The sequence below is a fragment of the Lipotes vexillifer genome, unplaced genomic scaffold (assembly GCF_000442215.2).
Source record: "Lipotes vexillifer unplaced genomic scaffold, Lipotes_vexillifer_v1.1 scaffold585, whole genome shotgun sequence".
NCBI classification, from domain to species: Eukaryota; Metazoa; Chordata; class Mammalia; order Artiodactyla; family Lipotidae; genus Lipotes; species Lipotes vexillifer.
In genome coordinates this window covers 1,238,627-1,259,063 of record NW_006793006.1, presented here as the reverse complement: position 1 = coordinate 1,259,063, position 20,437 = coordinate 1,238,627, and the positions used below count along the sequence as shown (strand labels likewise).

Here is a 20,437-nt window from a genome sequence, read left to right as displayed (position 1 = left end):
ACAGGCGAATTCTATCAAACATTTAGAGAAGAGCTAACACCTATCCTTCTCAAACTCTTCCAAAATATAGCAGAGGGAGGAACACTCCCAAACTCATTCTACGAGGCCACCATCACCTTGATACCAAAACCAGACAAGGATGTCACAAAGAAAGAAAACTACAGGCCAATATCACTGATGAACATAGATGCAAAAATCCTCAACAAAATACTAGCAAACAGAATCCAACAGCACATTAAACGGACCATACACCATGATCAAGTGCGGTTTATTCCAGGAATGCAAGGATTCTTCAATATACGCAAATCTATCAATGTGATTAACCATATTAACAAATTGAAGGAGAAAAACCATATGATCATCTCAATAGATGCAGAGAAAGCTTTTGACAAAATTCAACACCCATTTATGATAAAAACCCTGCAGAAAGTAGGTGTAGAGGGAACTTTCCTCAATATAATAAAGGCCGTATATGACAAGCCCACAGCCAACATCATCCTCAATGGCGAAAAACTGAAAGCATTTCCACTAAGGTCAGGAACAAGACAAGGTTGCCCACTCTCACCACTCTTATTCAACATAGTTTTGGAAGTTTTAGCCACAGCAATCAGAGAAGAAAAGGAAATAAAAGGAATCCAAATCGGAAAAGAAGAAGTAAAGCTGTCACTGTTTGCAGATGACATGATACTATACATAGAGAATCCTAAAGATGCTACCAGAAAACTACTAGAGCTAATCAATGAATTTGGTAAAGTAGCAGGATACAAAATTAATGCACAGAAATCTCTGGCATTCCTATACACTAATGATGAAAAATCTGAAAGTGAAATCAAGAAAACACTCCCATTTACCACTGCAACAAAAAGAATAAAATATCTAGGAATAAACCTACCTAAGGAGACAAAAGACCTGTATGCAGAAAATTATAAGACACTGATGAAAGAAATTAAAGATGATACAAACAGATGGAGAGATATACCATGTTCTTGGATTGGAAGAATCAACATTGTGAAAATGACTCTACTCCCCAAAGCAATCTATAGATTCAATGCAATCCCTATCAAACTACCACTGGCATTTTTCACAGAAGTAGAACAAAAAATTCCACAATTTGCATGGAAACAGAAAAGACCCCAAATAGCCCAAGCAAAAAACACAAAACAGAGCTGGAGGAATCAGGCTCCCTGACTTCAGACTATACTACAGAGCTACAGGAATCAAGACAGTATGGTACTGGCACAAAAACAGAAAGATAGATCAATGGAACAGGATAGAAAGCCCAGAGATAAACCAATGCACTGCACATATGGTCACCTTATCTTTGATAAAGGTGGCAGGAATATACAGTGGAGAAAGGACAGCCTCTTCAATAAGTGGTGCTGGGAAAATTGGACAGGTACATGTAAAAGTATGAGATTAGATCACTCCCTAACACCATACACAAAAATAAGCTCAAAATGGATTAAAGACCTAAATGTAAGGCCAGAAACTATCAAACTCTTAGAGGAAAACATAGGCAGAACACTCTATGACATAAATCACAGCAAGATCCTTTTTGACCCACCTCCTAGAGAAATGGAAATAAAAACAAAAATAAACAAATGGGACCTAATGAAACTTCAAAGCTTTTGCACAGCAAAGGAAACCATAAACAAGACCAAAAGACAACCCTCAGAATGGGAGAAAATATTTGCAAATGAAGCAACTGACAAAGGATTAATCTCCAAAATTTACAAGCAGCTCATGCAGCTCAATAACAAAAAAACAAACAACCCAATCCAAAAATGGGCAGAAGACCTAAATAGACATTTCTCCAAAGAAGATATACAGACTGCCAACAAACACATGAAAGAATGCTCAACATCATTAATCATTAGAGAAATGCAAATCAAAACTACAATGAGATATCATCTCACACCAGTCAGAATGGCCATCATCAAAAAATCTAGAAACAATAAATGCTGGAGAGCGTGTGGAGAAAAGGGAACCCTCTTGCACTGTTGGTGGAAATGTAAATTGATACCTCCACTGTGTAGAACAGTATGGAGGTTCCTTAAAAAACTACAAACAGAACTACCATATGACCCAGCAATCCCACTACTGGGCATATACCCTGAGAAAACCATAATTCAAAAAGAGTCATGTACCAAAATGTTCATTGCCACTCTATTTACAATAGCCAGGAGATGGAAACAACCTAAGTGTCCATCATCGGATGAATGGATAAAGAAGATGTGGCACATATATACAATGGAATATTACTCAGCCATAAAAAGAAACGAAATTGAGTTATTTGTAGTGAGGTGGATGGACCTAGAGTCTGTCATACAGAGTGAAGTAAGTCAGAAAGAGAAAGACAAATACTGTATGCTAACACATATATATGGAATTTAAGAAAAAAAAATGTCATGAAGAACCTAGGGGTAAGACAGGAATAAAGACACAGACCTACTAGAGAATGGACTTGAGGATATGGGAAGGGGGAAGGGTAAGCTGTGAGAAAGCGAGAGAGAGGCACGGACATATATACACTACCAAATTTAAGGTAGATAGCTAGTGGGAAGCAGCCGTATAGCAGAGGGAGATCAGCTCGGTGCTTTGTGACTGCTGGAGGGGTGGATAGGGAGGGTGGGAGGGAGGGAGAAGCAAGAGGGAAGAGATACGGGAACATATGTATAACTGATTCACTTTGTTATAAAGCAGAAACTAACACACCATTGTAAAGCAATTATACTCCAATAAAGATGTAAAAAACAAAAAAAAGAAGATATATAGAGGTTACTAAGTGGACATACCAGTGTTTTTGACTGCAAATACTAATTCAGATAAAATTTGCCCTAAAATCTGAAAAAGTAGCTGCAGCACCCAATATGTTCATGGTATTAACAAAACAACTTCGCCAATAACAGTCCTGTGTGCTCTGAGAGAAAAACTTTCCACCTCATAATAAGTGTGCAGAGCATTCCAAATGTGCAAATTAGATATAGACTATTTCACGAATGTGATATTAAGGTCATGTTAGGGACTTCCCTGGTGGTCCAAGGGTTAAGAATCCGTCTTGCAATGCAGGCCAGGGGAAATAATATCCCACGTACCGCAGGGCAACTAAGCCCGCGTGCCGCAACTACTGAGCCCGCACATTACAACTAGAGAGAAGCCTGCATGCTGCAACGAAAGATCCCGTATGCCGCAACTAAGACCCGACACAGCCAAAAAATAAATATTAAAAAAAAACTCATTGAGCTGTACACTTAAGATTTGTATACTTTAATTACTTCATTATATGTATGTTCTAATTCAATAAAAAAGACAAAAAAGGGGTGAACAGACACAAAATGAAAGGTCATGTTGGCGATATTAGAATAGAAACACTAATTCCTCGTACATAGGTGTTACATAGGTTTTAGGAAATAGTCCCTTTATTTGGAGACAGTTTAAAAATTAAATTAAGGAGCCCCTCCAGATGTCATTAAGAAGCCAGATTAGAATAAAATTGAAATGAAATAAACTTAAATTACAACATATTTGACAACGTGTGATATGAGAAGGGAAGTAGGAAAATATCAGCCAGTGATAATTGAGCTTACAATTTTGTCATTGTGTCCCTAGCGATGTATAGGAAAAGGATATAGTAACATTTTGACCAAGGAGGTGTGTAGTAAACCAGGTAGATTTGGTTGATGTCAAGTATGACAAAACATTTCCCAGGTTATGACAGCCAGTATCTCTAAAAAAACAAATAATTTCCTTTCCGATCACTTCTACAACCAACCTTCTGGCCTTAATTCAGTTTCCCTGGTAAGTTCATCTACCAAGGAGAAAATGTATTGATAGGCCATTAGGAATATTTGGCCCATTTAGCAGTTATAACTATAAAGTAAATTAATAAATTGTCTTTTAGGTGCACCTTAGTGTCCTGCAAGTTTTATTAACTTGTCTCAAATATCCAATGTCCTTATCACCTTCAGTGAGTATAGTCGCAATGCCTCAAATCATAAGCTTAAAGGGCAGATCTTGAACTGTGGTAACCTCACTTGGAGACACAGCCCAGGCGGCCCAGCCTGGATAGGTTGTTAGTCTCGAATCAGAATCATTATAATCACCAGGCCCAGAGCTCATGTTTACCACTTGCTGTGTGCATTTCTTAATAACTCAGCCAAGGTCAACAGTGTCTCCTACAAGTCTTCTCATCAATCCAGAGAGTTTTCTCATGTGCATGCTTCCACTGTATGATTTTGTGATAATGCAACTTTCACCTCTAAGAATGGGGGACGTGGAAGAAGGAAGAGGGAAGGAGGGAGAGGAGAAGGGAAGGGTGGCTGGGAGAAAGAAGGGGAAAGAGGGAAGGGAGAAATGAGAGGTAAAAAGGAAGAGAGAGAGGTAGGAAGGGGAGAGGGAGTGGGAGAGGGAAGGAAAGAAGGAAAGGAAAGGAGTATGAATTCAGGAGACTCAGCTCAAGTTTGAATCCTAGGTCTACTCCTTACTAGTTGTGTGAACTTGACCAAGGAACTATCTTAGTCATTTAGTGTCCTCATCTGAATAATGGAGATAATAGGATTTACTTCCTATCGTGTGGGGATTAGAGTTACTATGTAAAAATACTTAGGACGGTGCCTGACACATTGTGAACGGTTTCACATTTTACTCCTAATAAATTTTCTAATCGACTGCACTTTTGCATTTTGCTATAGAAACTGAGAAACCGTAAAAATCCTAAAACCAATTTCTCAAGTGCAGCAAATAAAGCCCAATGCCCACTGATTAGGAAAACAATACTTATTTCTGTAAATATAAAAATAACAGGGCTTCCCTGGTGGCGCAGTGGCTGAGAGTTCGCCTGCCGATGCAGGAGACACGGGTTCGTGCCCCGGTCCAGGAAGATCCCACATGCTGCAGAGCGGCTGGGCCCGTGAGCCACAGCCGCTGAGCCTACGCGTCTGGAGCCTGTGCTCCGCAACGGGAGAGGCCACAACAGTAAGAGGCCCGCGTACCGCAAAAAAAATAAAAAATAAAAAATAACAAGTGAGGTTGTGCTTGTTAAATTTTAATGTGCATAGGAATCAACTGGGCATCTTGTTAAAATGCAGATTCTGATTCCATTGGCCTGAAGCAAGGAGAGTCTGCATTTCTTACAAGTTCCCAGGTGGTGTCGGTGCTGCTGGTTTGTGAGTAGCCAGACTGTAGACAGTTTGATTCAAAGGAAAAAAATAATAGGAGGAAGGAAGTAAAATAGAATAATATATTTAAAATGCTAGGGGAATAGCCACCAGTGGAGAGTACTCCATAACCAGCTGTATTATTGTTGCTCAGAAGGCATTCTAGGCATGCCTTAGATTGCACAATAAATACATTTATTTCAAATATATGTGTTATATATATGTATATGTGTGTATATATGTATACAAACGGCATTTGTTTATGTTTTGTTCATGCTTAACTGCACTTAGGGAGCATCTTATTGAAAAAAAAATCCTGCCAATACTTTTGTTATGAGAATAATTAGCTAATTTACTGATACAGTTTATTTACATATTATTTAGAATACAAAATTAATATATTCTCATCGGAAAAATTCAATTATCTCAGAAGCCTATACATTTAAAATGGAAAATTCCCCACTTCACACTTAAAGTTCTAAGTTCCTAGACTAGTAACTATTAAGAGTTTGGTGTGATACTTTAAAATATTTTTTATTCTTATATATCCATAAAAGATCTTTTTTCAGAAAATCTACACCACTATAATGCAACTTACTTTTTCCTCAAAGATATATCAAACATCTTTCCATGTTAATACGTAGAAATTCACCTCCTTCTTTTCAGTGATTGCACAGTATTCCAACATACTATGCCTCATTTACCCATTCCCTGTTGCTGTGCTTCTGTGATGTCTCCAATTACTTGCTATGACAAATAATGCTACAAAGAATTGTCTTGTACCCGTCTTTGCATAGGTGTCTGAACACATCTGTAATGTGGGTTTGTTTGTTTTTTTTTGCTGTATGCGGGATTCTCACTGTTGTGGCCTCTCCCGTTGCGGAGCACAGGCTCCAGACGCGCAGGCTCAGCGGCCATGGCTCACGGGCCCAGCTGCTCCACGGCATGTGGGATCTTCCCGGACCGGGGCACGAACCCGTGTCCCCTGCATCGGCAGGCGGACTCTCAACCACTGCGCCACCAGGGAAGCCCTGTAATGTGGTTTGTGGAGTGAAATTGTTGTGAAGGATACAGACCACTGAATTTTGAGACTTGCCAAATTGCTTTTCACAAAGGCTTCTACCACTGTTCCAGGAGCCTGCCCTACTTCCGTGCACATTGTAAAACAGTCATTTGCAATCACTTTAACTTCTTCATAATCTGACAGGAAAAGGTCATCCCTTTATTATTTTAACTTTCATTTTCTTAATCACTAGTGAGATTTACTATCTTTTATAATGTCACTAGCCATTTTAATTTCTTCTATGAATTGCTAGTTCTTATCACTTGCCAATTTTTCTCCCGGGTAACCTTTTCCTTTTTCCTTTTTTTTTTTATAAGCTCTCTGTATATTAGATATTATACTGCTAATACACATATTACATTTTTTATGGTTAATATTTTGTTGGCTTGCTGTCTTTAATGGGGTATGTTATTGTACAGAAATTTTTATAGAATCCAGCATCTCACTCTAGATTCTTTTTTCTGTTTTTTTTAATGTTTTATTTCTTGCTTAGAGGCTTTTCCCTTCCCCCAAATAATAAAGTATTCTCCCACTTTTTTCTAGTAATTTCATTTGTTTTAGTTTTAATGTTTACATCTTTAATCATCATGTATATCAAATTGTTTTTAAAAATACACTTGCATGAGGCTTTTACCACTGGAATTATGGTTTAGTCAATACTATATCATTATTGCTACAAGGAAGGGTTAGAGAAGTTTATCATGTAAAATATCTGGATAGCCTAAAAAGGACAGGCCAGTGGTCCTAGCCTTTTCTAGGACCTACATTTTCTAAATGTAACTTTTATTCAACCTATTTTCATATTGACACCCCAAGTCAACTGTCATCAAACATTACTGCAAATTAATATTCTGAACTATTACATGTTGGTTCTGCCCGTACGTGATTCACTTTCATATTGCTGAGTCAGTGCTTCAGAAAGAAAATTCTCTTCATTCAGGTCTCTGCTTAAATATCATCTCCTTAAAGGGACTTTCCATGGCCATCCTATCAAACCTCAGCTCCCTCCATCCTTTTGTCCTGGTTTCTTTTTACAGTTCTCACTGCTACTTGAAAAAATGACATTAGACAGGCTTGTCTATTACTTGTCTCACCATGAGGGTGGGGCTTTATCTCATTCACCACTATACCTCCAGCATCTAGAACAACTCAGGTATGTTGAATAAATTACCAAAGAATAAATTAACCAAAGATGTTACCAGATCTTGAAAGGTATGTCAAGATGTTAACATATCAAGTCAAAAACAAAAGGACTAGGTATGCTTAAAGTGGTGACTCTTTAGTTGGGTCAGTCACTGGATTTAGTGCCAGTAACTGTGTGCTAAGGAAAATAACAAATTAAGGAACATGTATGCTTGCCTGATCTAGGAATTCACTTTACCTTAAAAAATAAAATTCCCCCCTAAAAATTGAACTATCCAGTTTGCCCGTTTCTACTCTTTATTCCTTACAAGCCCCGATAGGGGGCTTGTTAAATACATTAAATCATATCTATATAATGGAATTCTAAGCAGCCATTAAAAAAGATGTGATATAAGCATAATTATTAATATGAAAAGAAGTTTAGGGTGAAATAGCATGCAACATAATCCCATTTTCAGAAAAAGAAAATATCTATTACATGTGTGAGTGTAAACACATTCTCTGGAGAGATCTACATCGGAATACCAACACTGATTATCTCTAGGTAACAGGATTAGATTGGATTTTTATATATTTTTTATTCTCTGTATTTTCTCATTTCTCTAAAATAAACACGTATTACTTATGTGAAAAGGAGAAATTGTTTTGGGGTGGAAGAACGTAGTAGTGTGTGATGAAGTGGGTTTGCACACAGCACCCACATCAACCTCGTCCTCCATCCTTGGAGTGCCTTCCTACTCTGCAGACTGAAGAGTTAAAAACCAATTTCCATACACTACCAAATGCAAAATAACTAGCTAGTGGGAAGCAGCGGCATAGCACAGGGAGATCAGCTTGGTGCTTTGTGACCACCTGGAGGGTGGGATAGGGAGGGTGGGAGGGAGGGAGACACAAGAGGGAAGAGACATGGGGACATATGTGTATGTATAACTGATTCACTTTGTTATAAAGCAGAAATTAACACACCATTGTAAAGCAATTATACTCCAATAAAGATGTCAAAAAAGAAAAAAAACAATTTCCCAGACTCCCTTTGCAGAAAACCTAACGTAAGACTTGGAAGTGACAAGTAAGGCAGAAGCCATCTCCGTGGCATGTGCAGCCAGGGAGAGGTGGCAGTTTTCTGCTTTCCCGTGTATGGTCACTGGGTGCCTGCAGACAGTGTGGCAGGTCCCCACTCCCAGAACACAACCTCTGCAGCCTGTTCTAACGTCAGAAACCCCACTGGCGAACCCCTTGGCTGCTGCAGTAGTAGCAGTTGCCCTGGTGGGCCAGTTAACGTATGTTTTGCTGGAGTCTTTTCTGGGGACCCAAACTTGAGCCCATTTCTCCGTACCTTCCAATGATTTTGTAAGGAACTAAGTAGTTTCAAAATTCCCAATATTAATTCCCGTTCCTCTTAAAATAGCTAGAGTGGTTTGTTTCCTGCAAGTAAGTCGTCAATGATACAAAAAAGGTAAATTGTGTATCATCAACTTTAAAAATAATGTATACTACACAAATCTATTTCAGAATGTGCAGAGGGCATGTGAGACTAACATACAAAAACATGTCGGGAAAAAGGATCACTAAGTACACTAACATGTTAATGTAGTCATCTCTGGTGGTAGAACTATGGGTAATTTAAATTTTATTTTGCTTATCTTTAAGTTTTCTTTTTTCTTTTTTTTAAGGGAAAACCTTAAAAGCCATGGTTTTTTTTGGAAACAAAAACAGAATCCTCTTGCAGGAAAAGAGCAATTTCTGAATGTATCCTGAAATGTTTTAGGCAACTAGGATTAGTAACTAAAGGTATTAATCTGCATGTCACACTGTAGCACACACAGGAGTATGTATCATGGTCTAAGTAGGGGAGCAAGTCCCCATGGTTCATGATCTCAGAACAAATATTTGTCTATTCTAGTGACACAGTCAAGCTGACTGCTCTCTGCTAGAAAAAGGGCAGCTATCTTGGGAACTAAACATATGAAATTGGGACTAGCCAGTACGGCAGATGTTGGTGAGCTTTCTTTGTTTAAAACAGCAGAAGTATATCCCTTAGAACTGGCTATTTTAAAAGGCATAAAACAGAACGGAAGTGCCTTCACCTACCCAATCATTAAATGAGATTTCAGAAAAGAAAGGGCAAAAGTGAAATGAGCAAATGAGACTTTCTTTTAAACATTTCTTTAAAAAACTTTTTTTCCCACATAACTAACACGTATTTCTGAATTGCTCTTTATTCCTCCGTTTTCTCTACCCACTAGCTTCATGACATAGGACGCAGAAAAGGATGTCATACTTCTTTATTCACTGGCAGAAATTATCATGAAGGGTCACAATGCATTTGCAATCATCGAGGAAGCAGATAAAATAAACCATTCTTACTATGCAAATGCCTATTAAGGAATTGTATTAGAATTAGATTAATAAGAAAATATCCTTATATCTATTAATTCAGTGATTTTATAAAGCTAATTTTTATTTAGTTATTTATTTACTTTTTGGCCTAAAACAACATAAATTTATTCTCTTACAGTTTTGGAGGTCAGAGTCCAAAATGAGTCTCACTGAGCCAAAACTAAGATGTCAGCAGGGCTATGTTCCTTTCCAGAGGCTCTAGGGGAAAACCCCTTGCCTTGCCTTTTCCAGAATAAAGCTAATTTTTAAACATCATTTGATACTAGCTACTTGTATTAAAAGCATCTTTCAATGACAAGTTTTTAACTTTCATGAACACTAATTTTAGATCTTTTATCGTTGTTTTCTGTCACCTAAGATATTCACCTCTGTTTCCTCTAAAAAGCTTTGTATTTTAGCTATCACATTTAGGTCTGTCATCCATCTCAAATTCATTTTTGTGAGGTAGGGAATCATGGTTCATTTTTTTCCATGGGGATATTTAGCTGTTCCGGCTCCATTTGTTGAAAAGATTTCCCTTCTCTGTTGGATTGCTTTGCTACCTCTGTCAAAAATCAAGTGACCATATAAATGTAGATTTGTTTTTAGGCTCTCTCTTCTATCCCACTGAGTTATTTGTTGATCCTTATGCCGGTATCACACCGTCCTTGATTACTGGATACTACCTACTACAATACTCCTTGTACTGCTTTACAAAATTTAAGACTCTACAAAAGAGGGTATATAAATTAAGTTGAAATAAATGTACAGCCTCAAGATGAGCTTAAAATAATCCTTATGAAATCACTGTTAAACTGTATCATGGCTTTGAAAACACTCCATAATCACTATCGTTTCCAAAGTGAAATATATTTACCCACAAATGAAAAACTACAAATTCTTCATGACCTTCAACTGAAATTATGTATGAAAAATATTTCATTAATTTTACTACTCTTCCCACCAGGTCTTCCCCACATTAGTTAAAAATACCACAGTGTAGTAAGCCTAAAAACAATCCTTAGTGTGCTCAGTGGTCCCGAGGATCTCTGTCTCTTGCTTCAACCGTGTTTGGACGGAACAGACCCAGGGACGCCCCTTGTTCCAGCCTCTGACCACCCTCCAACCTCTTTTCCCGTCTTAACTTTTGGAATCAGCCACGCAGCCTACCCTCAGCCACCAGGCCCAGCCAACTCCATTTTTTGAGCTTAACTCCTTATTAACCCATCAACCGGGAGCTCCAGGATTCCTCAGAATGATTCCACCCAGGTGGAGGCTGTCCTCCACGGCCTGGTCAACATGCACCTGTAGGCCTACACCTACCTCTCTCTGGGCTTCCATTTCCAACGAAGCGTTGTGCCTCTGGGGGGCGTGGGCCACTTCCCCGAATCGGCAGAGGAGCAGAGCGAGGGCGCCGAGCGACCCTTGAAAATGCAAAACCAGTGCAGCCACCTGGCCGTCTTCCAGGACGTGCAGAAGCCATCCCAAGAGGAGTGGCATAAAACCCAGGACGCTCCTGAAGCCGCTGTGCTCATAAAGACCCTGAATCAGGCCCTCCCTCGTGGCCTGCACGCCCCGGGTTCTGCCGGCGCACAGCCCCGCCTCTGTGACTTCCTGGAGGGCCACGCCCTAGATGAGCAGGTGAAACTCATCAAGAAGATGGGCGACCACCTGACTAAGCTCCGCAGGCTGGCTGGTCCCCAGCCTGGGCTGGGCCAGTATCTCTTCGAAAGGCTCATCCTCAAGCACGACGAGGAGCCTCCAAAGTCCAGTGGGCTTTGAGGAGCCCCTCTGGTGTCAGGCCTTCTGCCTGAAGCAGCTCTCGGCAGCAAGTAGGCACCTTTTTTTTTTTGCGGTACACGGGCCTCTCACTGCTGTGGCCTCTCCCGTTGCGGAGCACAGGCTCCAGACGCGCAGGCTCAAAGGCCATGGCTCACGGGCCCAGCCGCTCCGCGGCATGTGGGATCTTCCCGGACCGGGGCACGAACCCGTGTCCCCTGCATCGGCAGGCGGACTCTCAACCACTGCGCCACCAGGGAAGCCCAGTAGGCACCTTTTTAACCACGCTGGAGCCCTCTCCCAACCCTTGGACCAAATGGAAATAATAAAGCTTTTACAGGAAAAAAAAAAAAAATTCACATGTTTGAAATTAGAAGATGTGTACCGTCTCTCTACATGTTTAAATTTTCTATAATAAAATATTAAAGTCATGTATCAATTTCAGAAAGGTACCTAGTAAAGAAAAAAGTAGATTATTTCTTTTACAAACATAAGTTTTATAAAACTTCCTTTAAAGTTTAACTTGGAAAAGAAGATTAAGAGCAAGAATACAATATTATTTTATAAAATAAAAAACAAAGCAACTCCCAATTCCATTGCAGGCAAACGATAAATGGCTCTTGGAAACTACTGGGCTGTACTAATTTTGTTCAAGTTGGCAAAGAAGGATCCTCCACCACCACCATCCTTTTTTAAAAAAAGCAGATAGCCTGAATTGCTACACCCCCAATTCTTTATAAAGATACAGCTAACAGCTTGAAAAAGTGTTGCCAAACTTAGAGTAGCACCAAAAATCTTTAAGATTTACAATCTGTTCTTAACCTAAAATTTTGCTTTGATGCATAATACACCTTCCTGAAATAATTCTACAATACAAAAATAATCCCAAACACTGAAAAAAGTTTGCTAAAATAAAATTGGGATTTTTTTTACTTTTTCTACTGGTAGCAATGAAAATCACTAGAAACTATGCTTTTTTTTTAAAACATTTATTTATTTATTTTTGGCTGTCTTGGGTCTTTGTTGCTGTGTGTGGGTATTCTCTACTTGCGTTGAGTGGGGGCTACTCTTCGTTGTGGTGTGCGGGCTTCTCATTGCGGTGGCTTCTCGTTGCGGAGCACGGGCTCTAGGCGCGTGGGCTTCAGTAGTTGTGGCTCGGAGGCTGTAGAGTGCAGGCTCAGTAGTTGTGGCACACATGGGCTTAGTTGCTCCGCAGCATGTGGGATCTTCCCAGACCAGGCCTCAAACCCATGTCCCCTGAATTGGCAGGCAGATTCTTAACCACTGGACCACCAGGGAAGCCCAGAAACTATACTTCTGTTCTTTTCAAATGATCTCCTTTAAAATCAAGCTTTTACAAATAATTGGTATAGAAGATAAAATTCAGTTTTTAAATCTTCAAAATATTTAGATATCAAAGACAGAAATACTGATTTTTTCATTAATGATGAGAAGAAACAAGAGACTCCATTTATCAATATCTGACATTTATAAATTTTAAGCATTTAACCAAGCTGAAAGATTGGAAAATTATAACAATTACAGGTAGAGAATATCATTTGTCCATTTTCATTACGGTAGTTCATTACGGTTCATTACGGTAGTTATCTATCCAGAGAACCAACAGGAGTTCTCAGATCCAATGTCATATAATGGGATTTGGGCAAGCGCTCTGAACACCACTTTTATTTAATATGCACCACATGCACATGATGCAGGCAGGGAGAGGTTATGAATCCATGCACTGAAGACGAGACAGACTGGGACTATTGCCAAACGTGTGCTGAGTCGATTAGGATGTTGCTCAAAGTTCTTTATACTTAATGGTTTCCTTGAAAATAAGTGCAGAAGCAGAAATGTGTACACATCCCAAAGCATCTTCTTCATTTGGTTTCCTGTGCTTTCTTTGCATTCTGTTTTTCTTTTGCCTAGAAATTAAAGACAGTATACTATACAATCTTAAAAGCCTGTTCCAGTTCATATTAAAATGAAATGTGTCTAAGAGGGCATTCTTAAGCTAAAAAGCTTGAGATGCGTTGTTTGCAAGATTTCTAGAGAATTATCTTTTATAAGACTCACAACAGACTACTACTGGACAATGATATAGTTATGCTTTGCCCTCAATAAAAAAGGATCATATTTGGTTTGCAGTTCTTTCTTACCTGAAGTTGAAATGTATTATTACAACGGTAACAATTTAAAAATACAAAATTACTCATCCTATAAAGTCATACTCATTCATAACTATTTCAAAACAATATATTTACATGTGTGCCCATTTCTCATACAAACTGAGTATATGAAAAATCCTATATTAATTTCTGCATATTTGAATAAATGAGTTTAACATAATAGTTTACATGAGTTTAACATAACTAAGGATTATATACCCATAGTGTTGATAAACCTCACATATAAGTGAGGCTTTCTTCGCTCATGTAAGACCAAAAAAATGTTTTCACAAGTTGTTTCACTTGAACCTCATAACAAGTATAGAGCTTGAACACAGTACTTCTATTTCACTTTTTAGCAGATGAGGAAGCCAGAGTTTACAGGTGTTATCAAACTTGACCAAGTCACACAGCTAATATATAACAAAACCTCAATAGAGGTCAAAAGACACATATTCTATAGCAGTGCTTCTAATGTAGAGACCAATGACCTGGGGACTGTGTTAAAATGCAGGCTGAATTGGTAAAATGCCTGAGGATCTAAAGTTCTAGCAAACTCTCAGGTGATGCCAATTCTGCTGGTCCTCAGGTGACACTCTGAAAAGCAAGATTTTAGAAGACTAGAATATAATGTTCTTTCCACTATGGCACTTGAATCAGAAAGGAACAAATAAATTAGACTTTTGCTATTATACAATTAAGAAAAAAACTTCTTTAATGAGAACAACTATAATCTTTTTTTTTATAATGCATTATAATGATAATAGAATTATCATACAACCGTATGATAAAATTAAGTGCAATGCCTTAGAATATATTAAGAGGAAATATGTTATACGTACCATATAAAAACTTAAAAATTGCTTGCATAAACATTTTTAATAACAAGCATAATTTGATATATACAATTTCTCAAAGAAGTCTTCTGTTTCCAAATAATAAAAATACTATTCAATTTTAGATGTAATTTGCAAATAAAAATATGTACCTCTTTTCTTAGTGATCTCTGAATATACAGGAAGTTTACTAGGATTAACCGGAATCAATCTACTGGTTAATGACATAAATTTTACAACATAATTTATAAAGCAAAGACATATAATGCAGAGTATCCACACATGTATTAAACTATATAATTCAGATAAAACTAAGGGTAAGCTAAATAAGTTAAAAATAATTACCACCATTTACTGAGCACATATTATGAACTTGACCAATATTATCTCATTTAATCCTTAAGAATGTGAAGTGTGATTACCAATTTATAGATGAGGAAATAGATTCTATAATAAAGCAAATAACTTGCCTAAAAGCAACAGCTAATAACATAACAGCTAAGTAACATATCTGAGAGTTAAACTGAAAGCCTGTATTCTGTTTTGCCTTTGTTGAAAAATAAAAAATACTGTATTTCAAAATAGCATGGAAAAAATGTTCACTGTTAAGAAATACTTTCCTTTTATTTAGTGTGCTAGTGAGATACTAAAAACTGCTGACTGAAGTCAGATAATTCTGTAATCATAGGTATTAATGTACATATTATTGCAGATAACTTTATTCTTCTACCTTATTTCTATTAAGGTAGAGATAGAAAAAGTAAGTTCTGCAGATTAGTTATTTATTACCAACTGAATTATAATGTCTTGGTAAAATCTGTACAAAATTCAGTACTGTGCTTTGAATCCCCCATAGCAACAAAATCTGTGATTCTAAATTATGGTAGGTTTTTGGTGGTTATTAAAAACCTGGGATAGACAATGATTCAAAAATACATATAAAGGTTGAGATAAAATTTTAAAAGAATTGTAAATATATCTGAATAACAGTTTTACAAATGAAATCTTAATATAGCTGATTTTATTTTATATTTTAAGGAACAGATTTGGTATATGGCACAAGAAGTTTTATAACTTTATATTTTTAGGTTACCTCCTGAGCAATCTTTATGTAATGTATACTCAATGAACTGATCAGATAAGAACAGAAGCTTCATAGAACAAGAACTCTTACACAGCAATATCTTAACCTAATTCATTAAAGCCACATGCTCTTGGGAGAATCAAAGTCCTCACTCTTTGTTATTTTGTAAAATGAAAAGATTTCCACAGGTCAAATACTTCCACACCATCACAGGCAGTCAGGACCTGCCTCCAGTTACTCAGAAATCTGATCCTGGATGGCTTTAGTAAGTAGCAACACTGCCTAGACTATCCACATCTTTTCTACTTTCAACTGGCATTGGGGGGAAGGGGAGGATTTTTGACATAATAATCCATTTCTGAATTCTACATGTAATTCTTTTCTTAGAAGTATTACTTATTAAGTAATGTTCACTACTAAAGTCTTTATATTGGATATAATTATAAAATCTAATCTTAATCTATTGTTTTTTTAATTTTTAACATTTGCATTTACCAGCAGAAAGTGATATTTCAATATGATATATGATTTCTTTTTTCAAAATAAGACGAACAAAAATATATTTGTGCTAAGGAAGCTGATTATTGGCAGAAACTAAGCATTTAATTCTAACCACAGATTCAAAATTTGTGGACGTGAAATTTTAAGTGGCATAAAGCTATTTAGGAGCTACCCTGTGATCCCCCAGAATCTTTAGCATGACTTTATTCTAGCACTTATCAGAATAATACTATCCAGCACAGTACTATAATCATGTATTCCTTTCCCCAACTAAGTTGCTTAAGACAGAAAAATGTGTCTTAATTATGTGTATATCCACTGACTTTAAGAGACTGCCTCAAATATAGTTTCAGCTAGATAAATGTTGGATAAATAATCAAAACATTTCAAAAATTTTAATCAAATAATGAATCTGAATTCCCTTCAGAATCTAGGCACATAAAAGATACTGCATATACAGTATCTTTCTGTATAGTATCTATACAGAAAGAAATGTATCTCAATATTGCTTGTACAATATTATTAGTCAAAGAACAAGCAAGTCAGTAACTACCCTTTCAATAAAACAGACAGATAATGTCTTTGTATTATATTCAATAAAACAAATGCAAACATAAGAAGAGACTGAGTTGGTATTCCACTAACACGAGGCATTCATATACTGCCACCCTGTGTCCAAAATAATGTGAACTAAGGAATTATGGTTCTAATGTAAAAGCTGAAAAGCTATTGTACTCTATCTATGCTTTTAAAAAAATTATGGAAATATAATGTCAATAAAATCAAATAAGAATAGTCCTTTTCTTAATTTGCCCAAAAAAGTTTACTCACAGGCCAATTTTAAAGCACAACATATATATTTAAAATTTCTCTAATAACATTTGTCTGGTCCCTAATAATATTTATCTGTACTTAATACCAGACACATCATACAATTGAGCATAACAGTCTATATTTCATTTTGTTTAATATTTTCAACAGAGAAATATTTCATAGTGTTTCATACAAAGAATATAATATAGAGGTACTCTGTTAACCAGGCAATTCTGAGGATCACAGGACCCTAACTGTTGATCTAAAACTTTAAAAATCAGTTTCCCATCTTGGACTTTTATGATTTAACACCCTGAGATACATGAATAGAAAAACCTATATGGAAAAGAGAAGACTTAGCAGTCCTCTTCTAAATTTTCTTAAATGTAAATTTTTACATTTAATGCTAAAAGTTGAAGCACATGTTCAGGATCTAGATAATAAGGTATATATAAAAACCTTAACTCACATCTTATATTATTTAGAATTTATGATGATATCAAACAGCTGGGTTGAAATGTATCTTTGCTTCATGAACTTAAAAATTAATAAGTAAAAAAAACCCTACCATGTATTCTGGTCTTTAAGTTAATGGTCCAAATTTTTCACTAACCTATGCTAGTTTTCCCTCAGTGGAAAGAGTAATAACTTAGGAATAAGAAAACCTATTTCTTAGGCTAGGTTATGTTTTCCCCCCTTCATTCCAGTAGTAAATTCGATGATAATTCAAATTTTTGCTAAGTTAAATAAGAAATATCTATTATTTCAGTAACTAAAATTAATAATTTGTTTTCAGCTAAAGAAAGAAAAGTGTTTAAAATTTCATTCTAATATAGCACAACCTGAATTCCTGACACTAAGGATTCTGGAAAGCTAAAGCAGTAATGCAATTCCTTATTTTTATTTTGCAATATTAGATTGAATTAATGTTCCTCTAGATGAAAAACAGTAAGTAAGAGCAAAAAAATGAAAATAAAAAGCTTCAACAAATTTTATCTCTTCTCAAGCCAAATAACATTTTTTGGAGAATCTAAATCTAATTTAAGTATTCACCAGTAAAATACTTACCTTTTCTACTAGTGGTATTAACTGCTGGTGTTCTGCTAAAGTCTTTAACAATTCCATAATGAACGGCAGATAATTATGCTTCCTTCTGATATTTTCAATCTGAAAATAAAACATATATCAAACCACACTAACTTTGTATTTTCACTAAGTTTCTGATATTTTAATTTTTGCCTCCAACTCAAAATAGTAATGGAAGAAAATCCTCCATTCCCATAAAAAAAAATATGAGAAATAATGAGACTTCCATTGCCTTTGAGAATAAAGACTAATTACAATAAAACATGTGGAGAGAGTTCCCTGGGTGTTGCCTCCTACTCTTGGCTTAGCAAATAACAGAGGGTTTTAAAAGTCTAATCTGAGATAATTTATGAAAACTTAACTTATGAAAGCAAACTTAGAGGGACTTCTCTGGTGGCGCAGTGGATAAGAATCCATCTGCCAATGCAAGGGACACCTGGAACCCTGGTCCGGGAAGATCCTGCATACCGCAGAGCAACTAAGCCCGTGCGCCACAACTACTGAAGCCTGCGTGCCTAGAGCCTGTGCTCTGCAACAAGAGAAACCACTGCAATGAGAAGCCGGCGCACTGCAACAAAGAGTAGCCCCCATTCACCACAACTAGAGAAAGCCCACTCGCAGCAAACGAAGACCCAACACAGCCAAAAATAAATAAAATTAAATCTTAAAAAAAAAAAAAAAGGAAAGCAAACTTAGAAGGTCCACGTGATAAATTAACACTCTTGCTACTACACCTATGTAAATAATAAGGCTATGCCTAATGAGACCAGCTTTATTGTGTGATTAAGAACAATCTTTTTTTAACATTATTTTTGACCAAAAGCAAATAGACTGTAGGGACTGTCTGTGCTTCAATGGAAAACTATGCATTGTCTAAAGTATGCTCTCCCAAGTTACATGATTGCAACCTTTCACTGTCTGGTAGAGGTTCAATTTACTTCCCTTCCCATAGGGGAATAAAAAAGTTTCCATCTTTTGTGAATTCGTTTCAACATTCCTATACTTCGTATAAATTTGAGCTTCTTTGACTTCTTTGAAACAGTTGTGGCATCTTACAGGTTTGCTCAATTAATGAACTAAATAAAATCTTAACATGTTCATTTTGTATCAGTATAAGAATCATTTTATTTTTTTGAACAAAGCATTCTCCAACAGTGTAGCAAAGATTCTAAAAACTTAGTTTTAATTTAGGTAAATATTAAAAATTCGTTAATTATGTAATAACACTGCAAAGAATATATGAATAATAAGTAGGGGTTTTTTTTTATATCACATAAAATAGAAGATAACATTCAAGTTTTCATACCTTACTTTACTGTCACCATATATTCAGCCCTCCTTTTTCCTGCCTGAAATACTCTGGAGCCAGTCCCTACCACTTCCACCTGAAGAAATCCTACTAGTCCAAGGTCCATGTATTCTAAAAATCACATTGCTGGTTGTTAAGTGTGTTGCAAAGCAGTATCCTGACACTGTGGTAAGCAACAGAAAGAAAAAGAATAATCCCTGCCTTCAACCGAGCTTAAAATGAAAAACTGCTTTTTCTGCTGGGACAAACATGACAAATTGAATAAGGACCATTTCCAAAGTCCTACAAAATTCGAAGTTTCCTTCACTCTTTTCACTCTCTGAAAAAAGCTTATAAGGCGGAGCTTTACGATGGCGGAAGAGTAAAATGCGGAGATCACCTTCCTCCCCACAAACACATCAGAAATACATCTACATGTGGAACAACTCCTACAGAACACCTACTGAACGCTGGCAGAAGACCTCAGACCTCCCAAAAGGCAAGAAACTCCGACGTACCTGGGAAGGGCAAAAGAAGAAAGAAAAAACAGAGACAAAAGAATAGGGACGGGACCTGCACCAGTGGGAGGGAGCTGTGAAGGAGGAAAGGTTTTCAGGCACTAGGAAGCCCCTTCGCGAGCGGAGACTGTGGGTGGCGGAGGGGGGAAGCTTTGGAGCCGCGGGGGAGAGCGCAGCAACAGGGGTGCGGGGGGCAGAGCGGAGAGATTCCCGCACAGAGGATCGGTGCCGACCGGCACTCACCAGCCCGAGAGGCTCCTCTGCTCACCCGCCGGGGTGGGCGGGGCTGGGAGCTGAGGCTCAGGCTTCGGTCAGAGCGCAGGGAGAGGACTGGGGTTGGCGGTGTGAGCACAGCTTGCAGGGGTTAGTGCACCACGGCTAGCCGGGAGAGAGTCCGGGAAAAAATCTGGAGCTGCCGAAGAGGCAAGAGACTTTTTCTTCCCTCTTTGTTTCTTGTTGCGCGAGGAGAGAGGATTAAGAGCGCCGCTTAAAGGAGCTCCACAGACGGGCGTGACCCGCGGCGATCAGCACAGACCCCAGAGACGGGCATGAGACGCTAAGGCTGCTGCTGCCGCCACCAAGAAGCCTGTGTGCAAGCACAGGTCACTATCCACACCCCC

At 37.6% G+C, this 20,437-nt stretch overlaps 2 protein-coding genes across 3 annotated transcripts in view; one reads left to right on the top strand and one right to left on the bottom strand.

The window, feature by feature from the left end:
* Window positions 1-8,499: 8,499 nt before the first annotated feature.
* Window positions 8,500-11,523, top strand: LOC103071242 (ferritin light chain-like). Its single transcript, XM_082931378.1, is given in 2 exon segments — window positions 8,500-8,642; window positions 10,980-11,523. Coding segments are annotated over 2 exon segments (687 nt in total).
* Window positions 11,524-13,403: 1,880 nt separating this feature from the next.
* Window positions 13,404-20,437, bottom strand: part of UCHL5 (ubiquitin C-terminal hydrolase L5) — a 48,688-nt gene continuing 41,654 nt past the window's right edge. For both annotated transcript variants that reach the window (XM_007466201.1, XM_007466200.1), the window contains exons 10-11: window positions 17,994-18,092; window positions 13,404-13,448 (exon numbers count right to left, since the gene is read on the bottom strand). In XM_007466201.1, coding sequence (XP_007466263.1) covers window positions 13,404-13,448; window positions 17,994-18,092 — 144 coding nt within the window. The remainder of the gene's footprint in view (window positions 13,449-17,993; window positions 18,093-20,437) is intronic.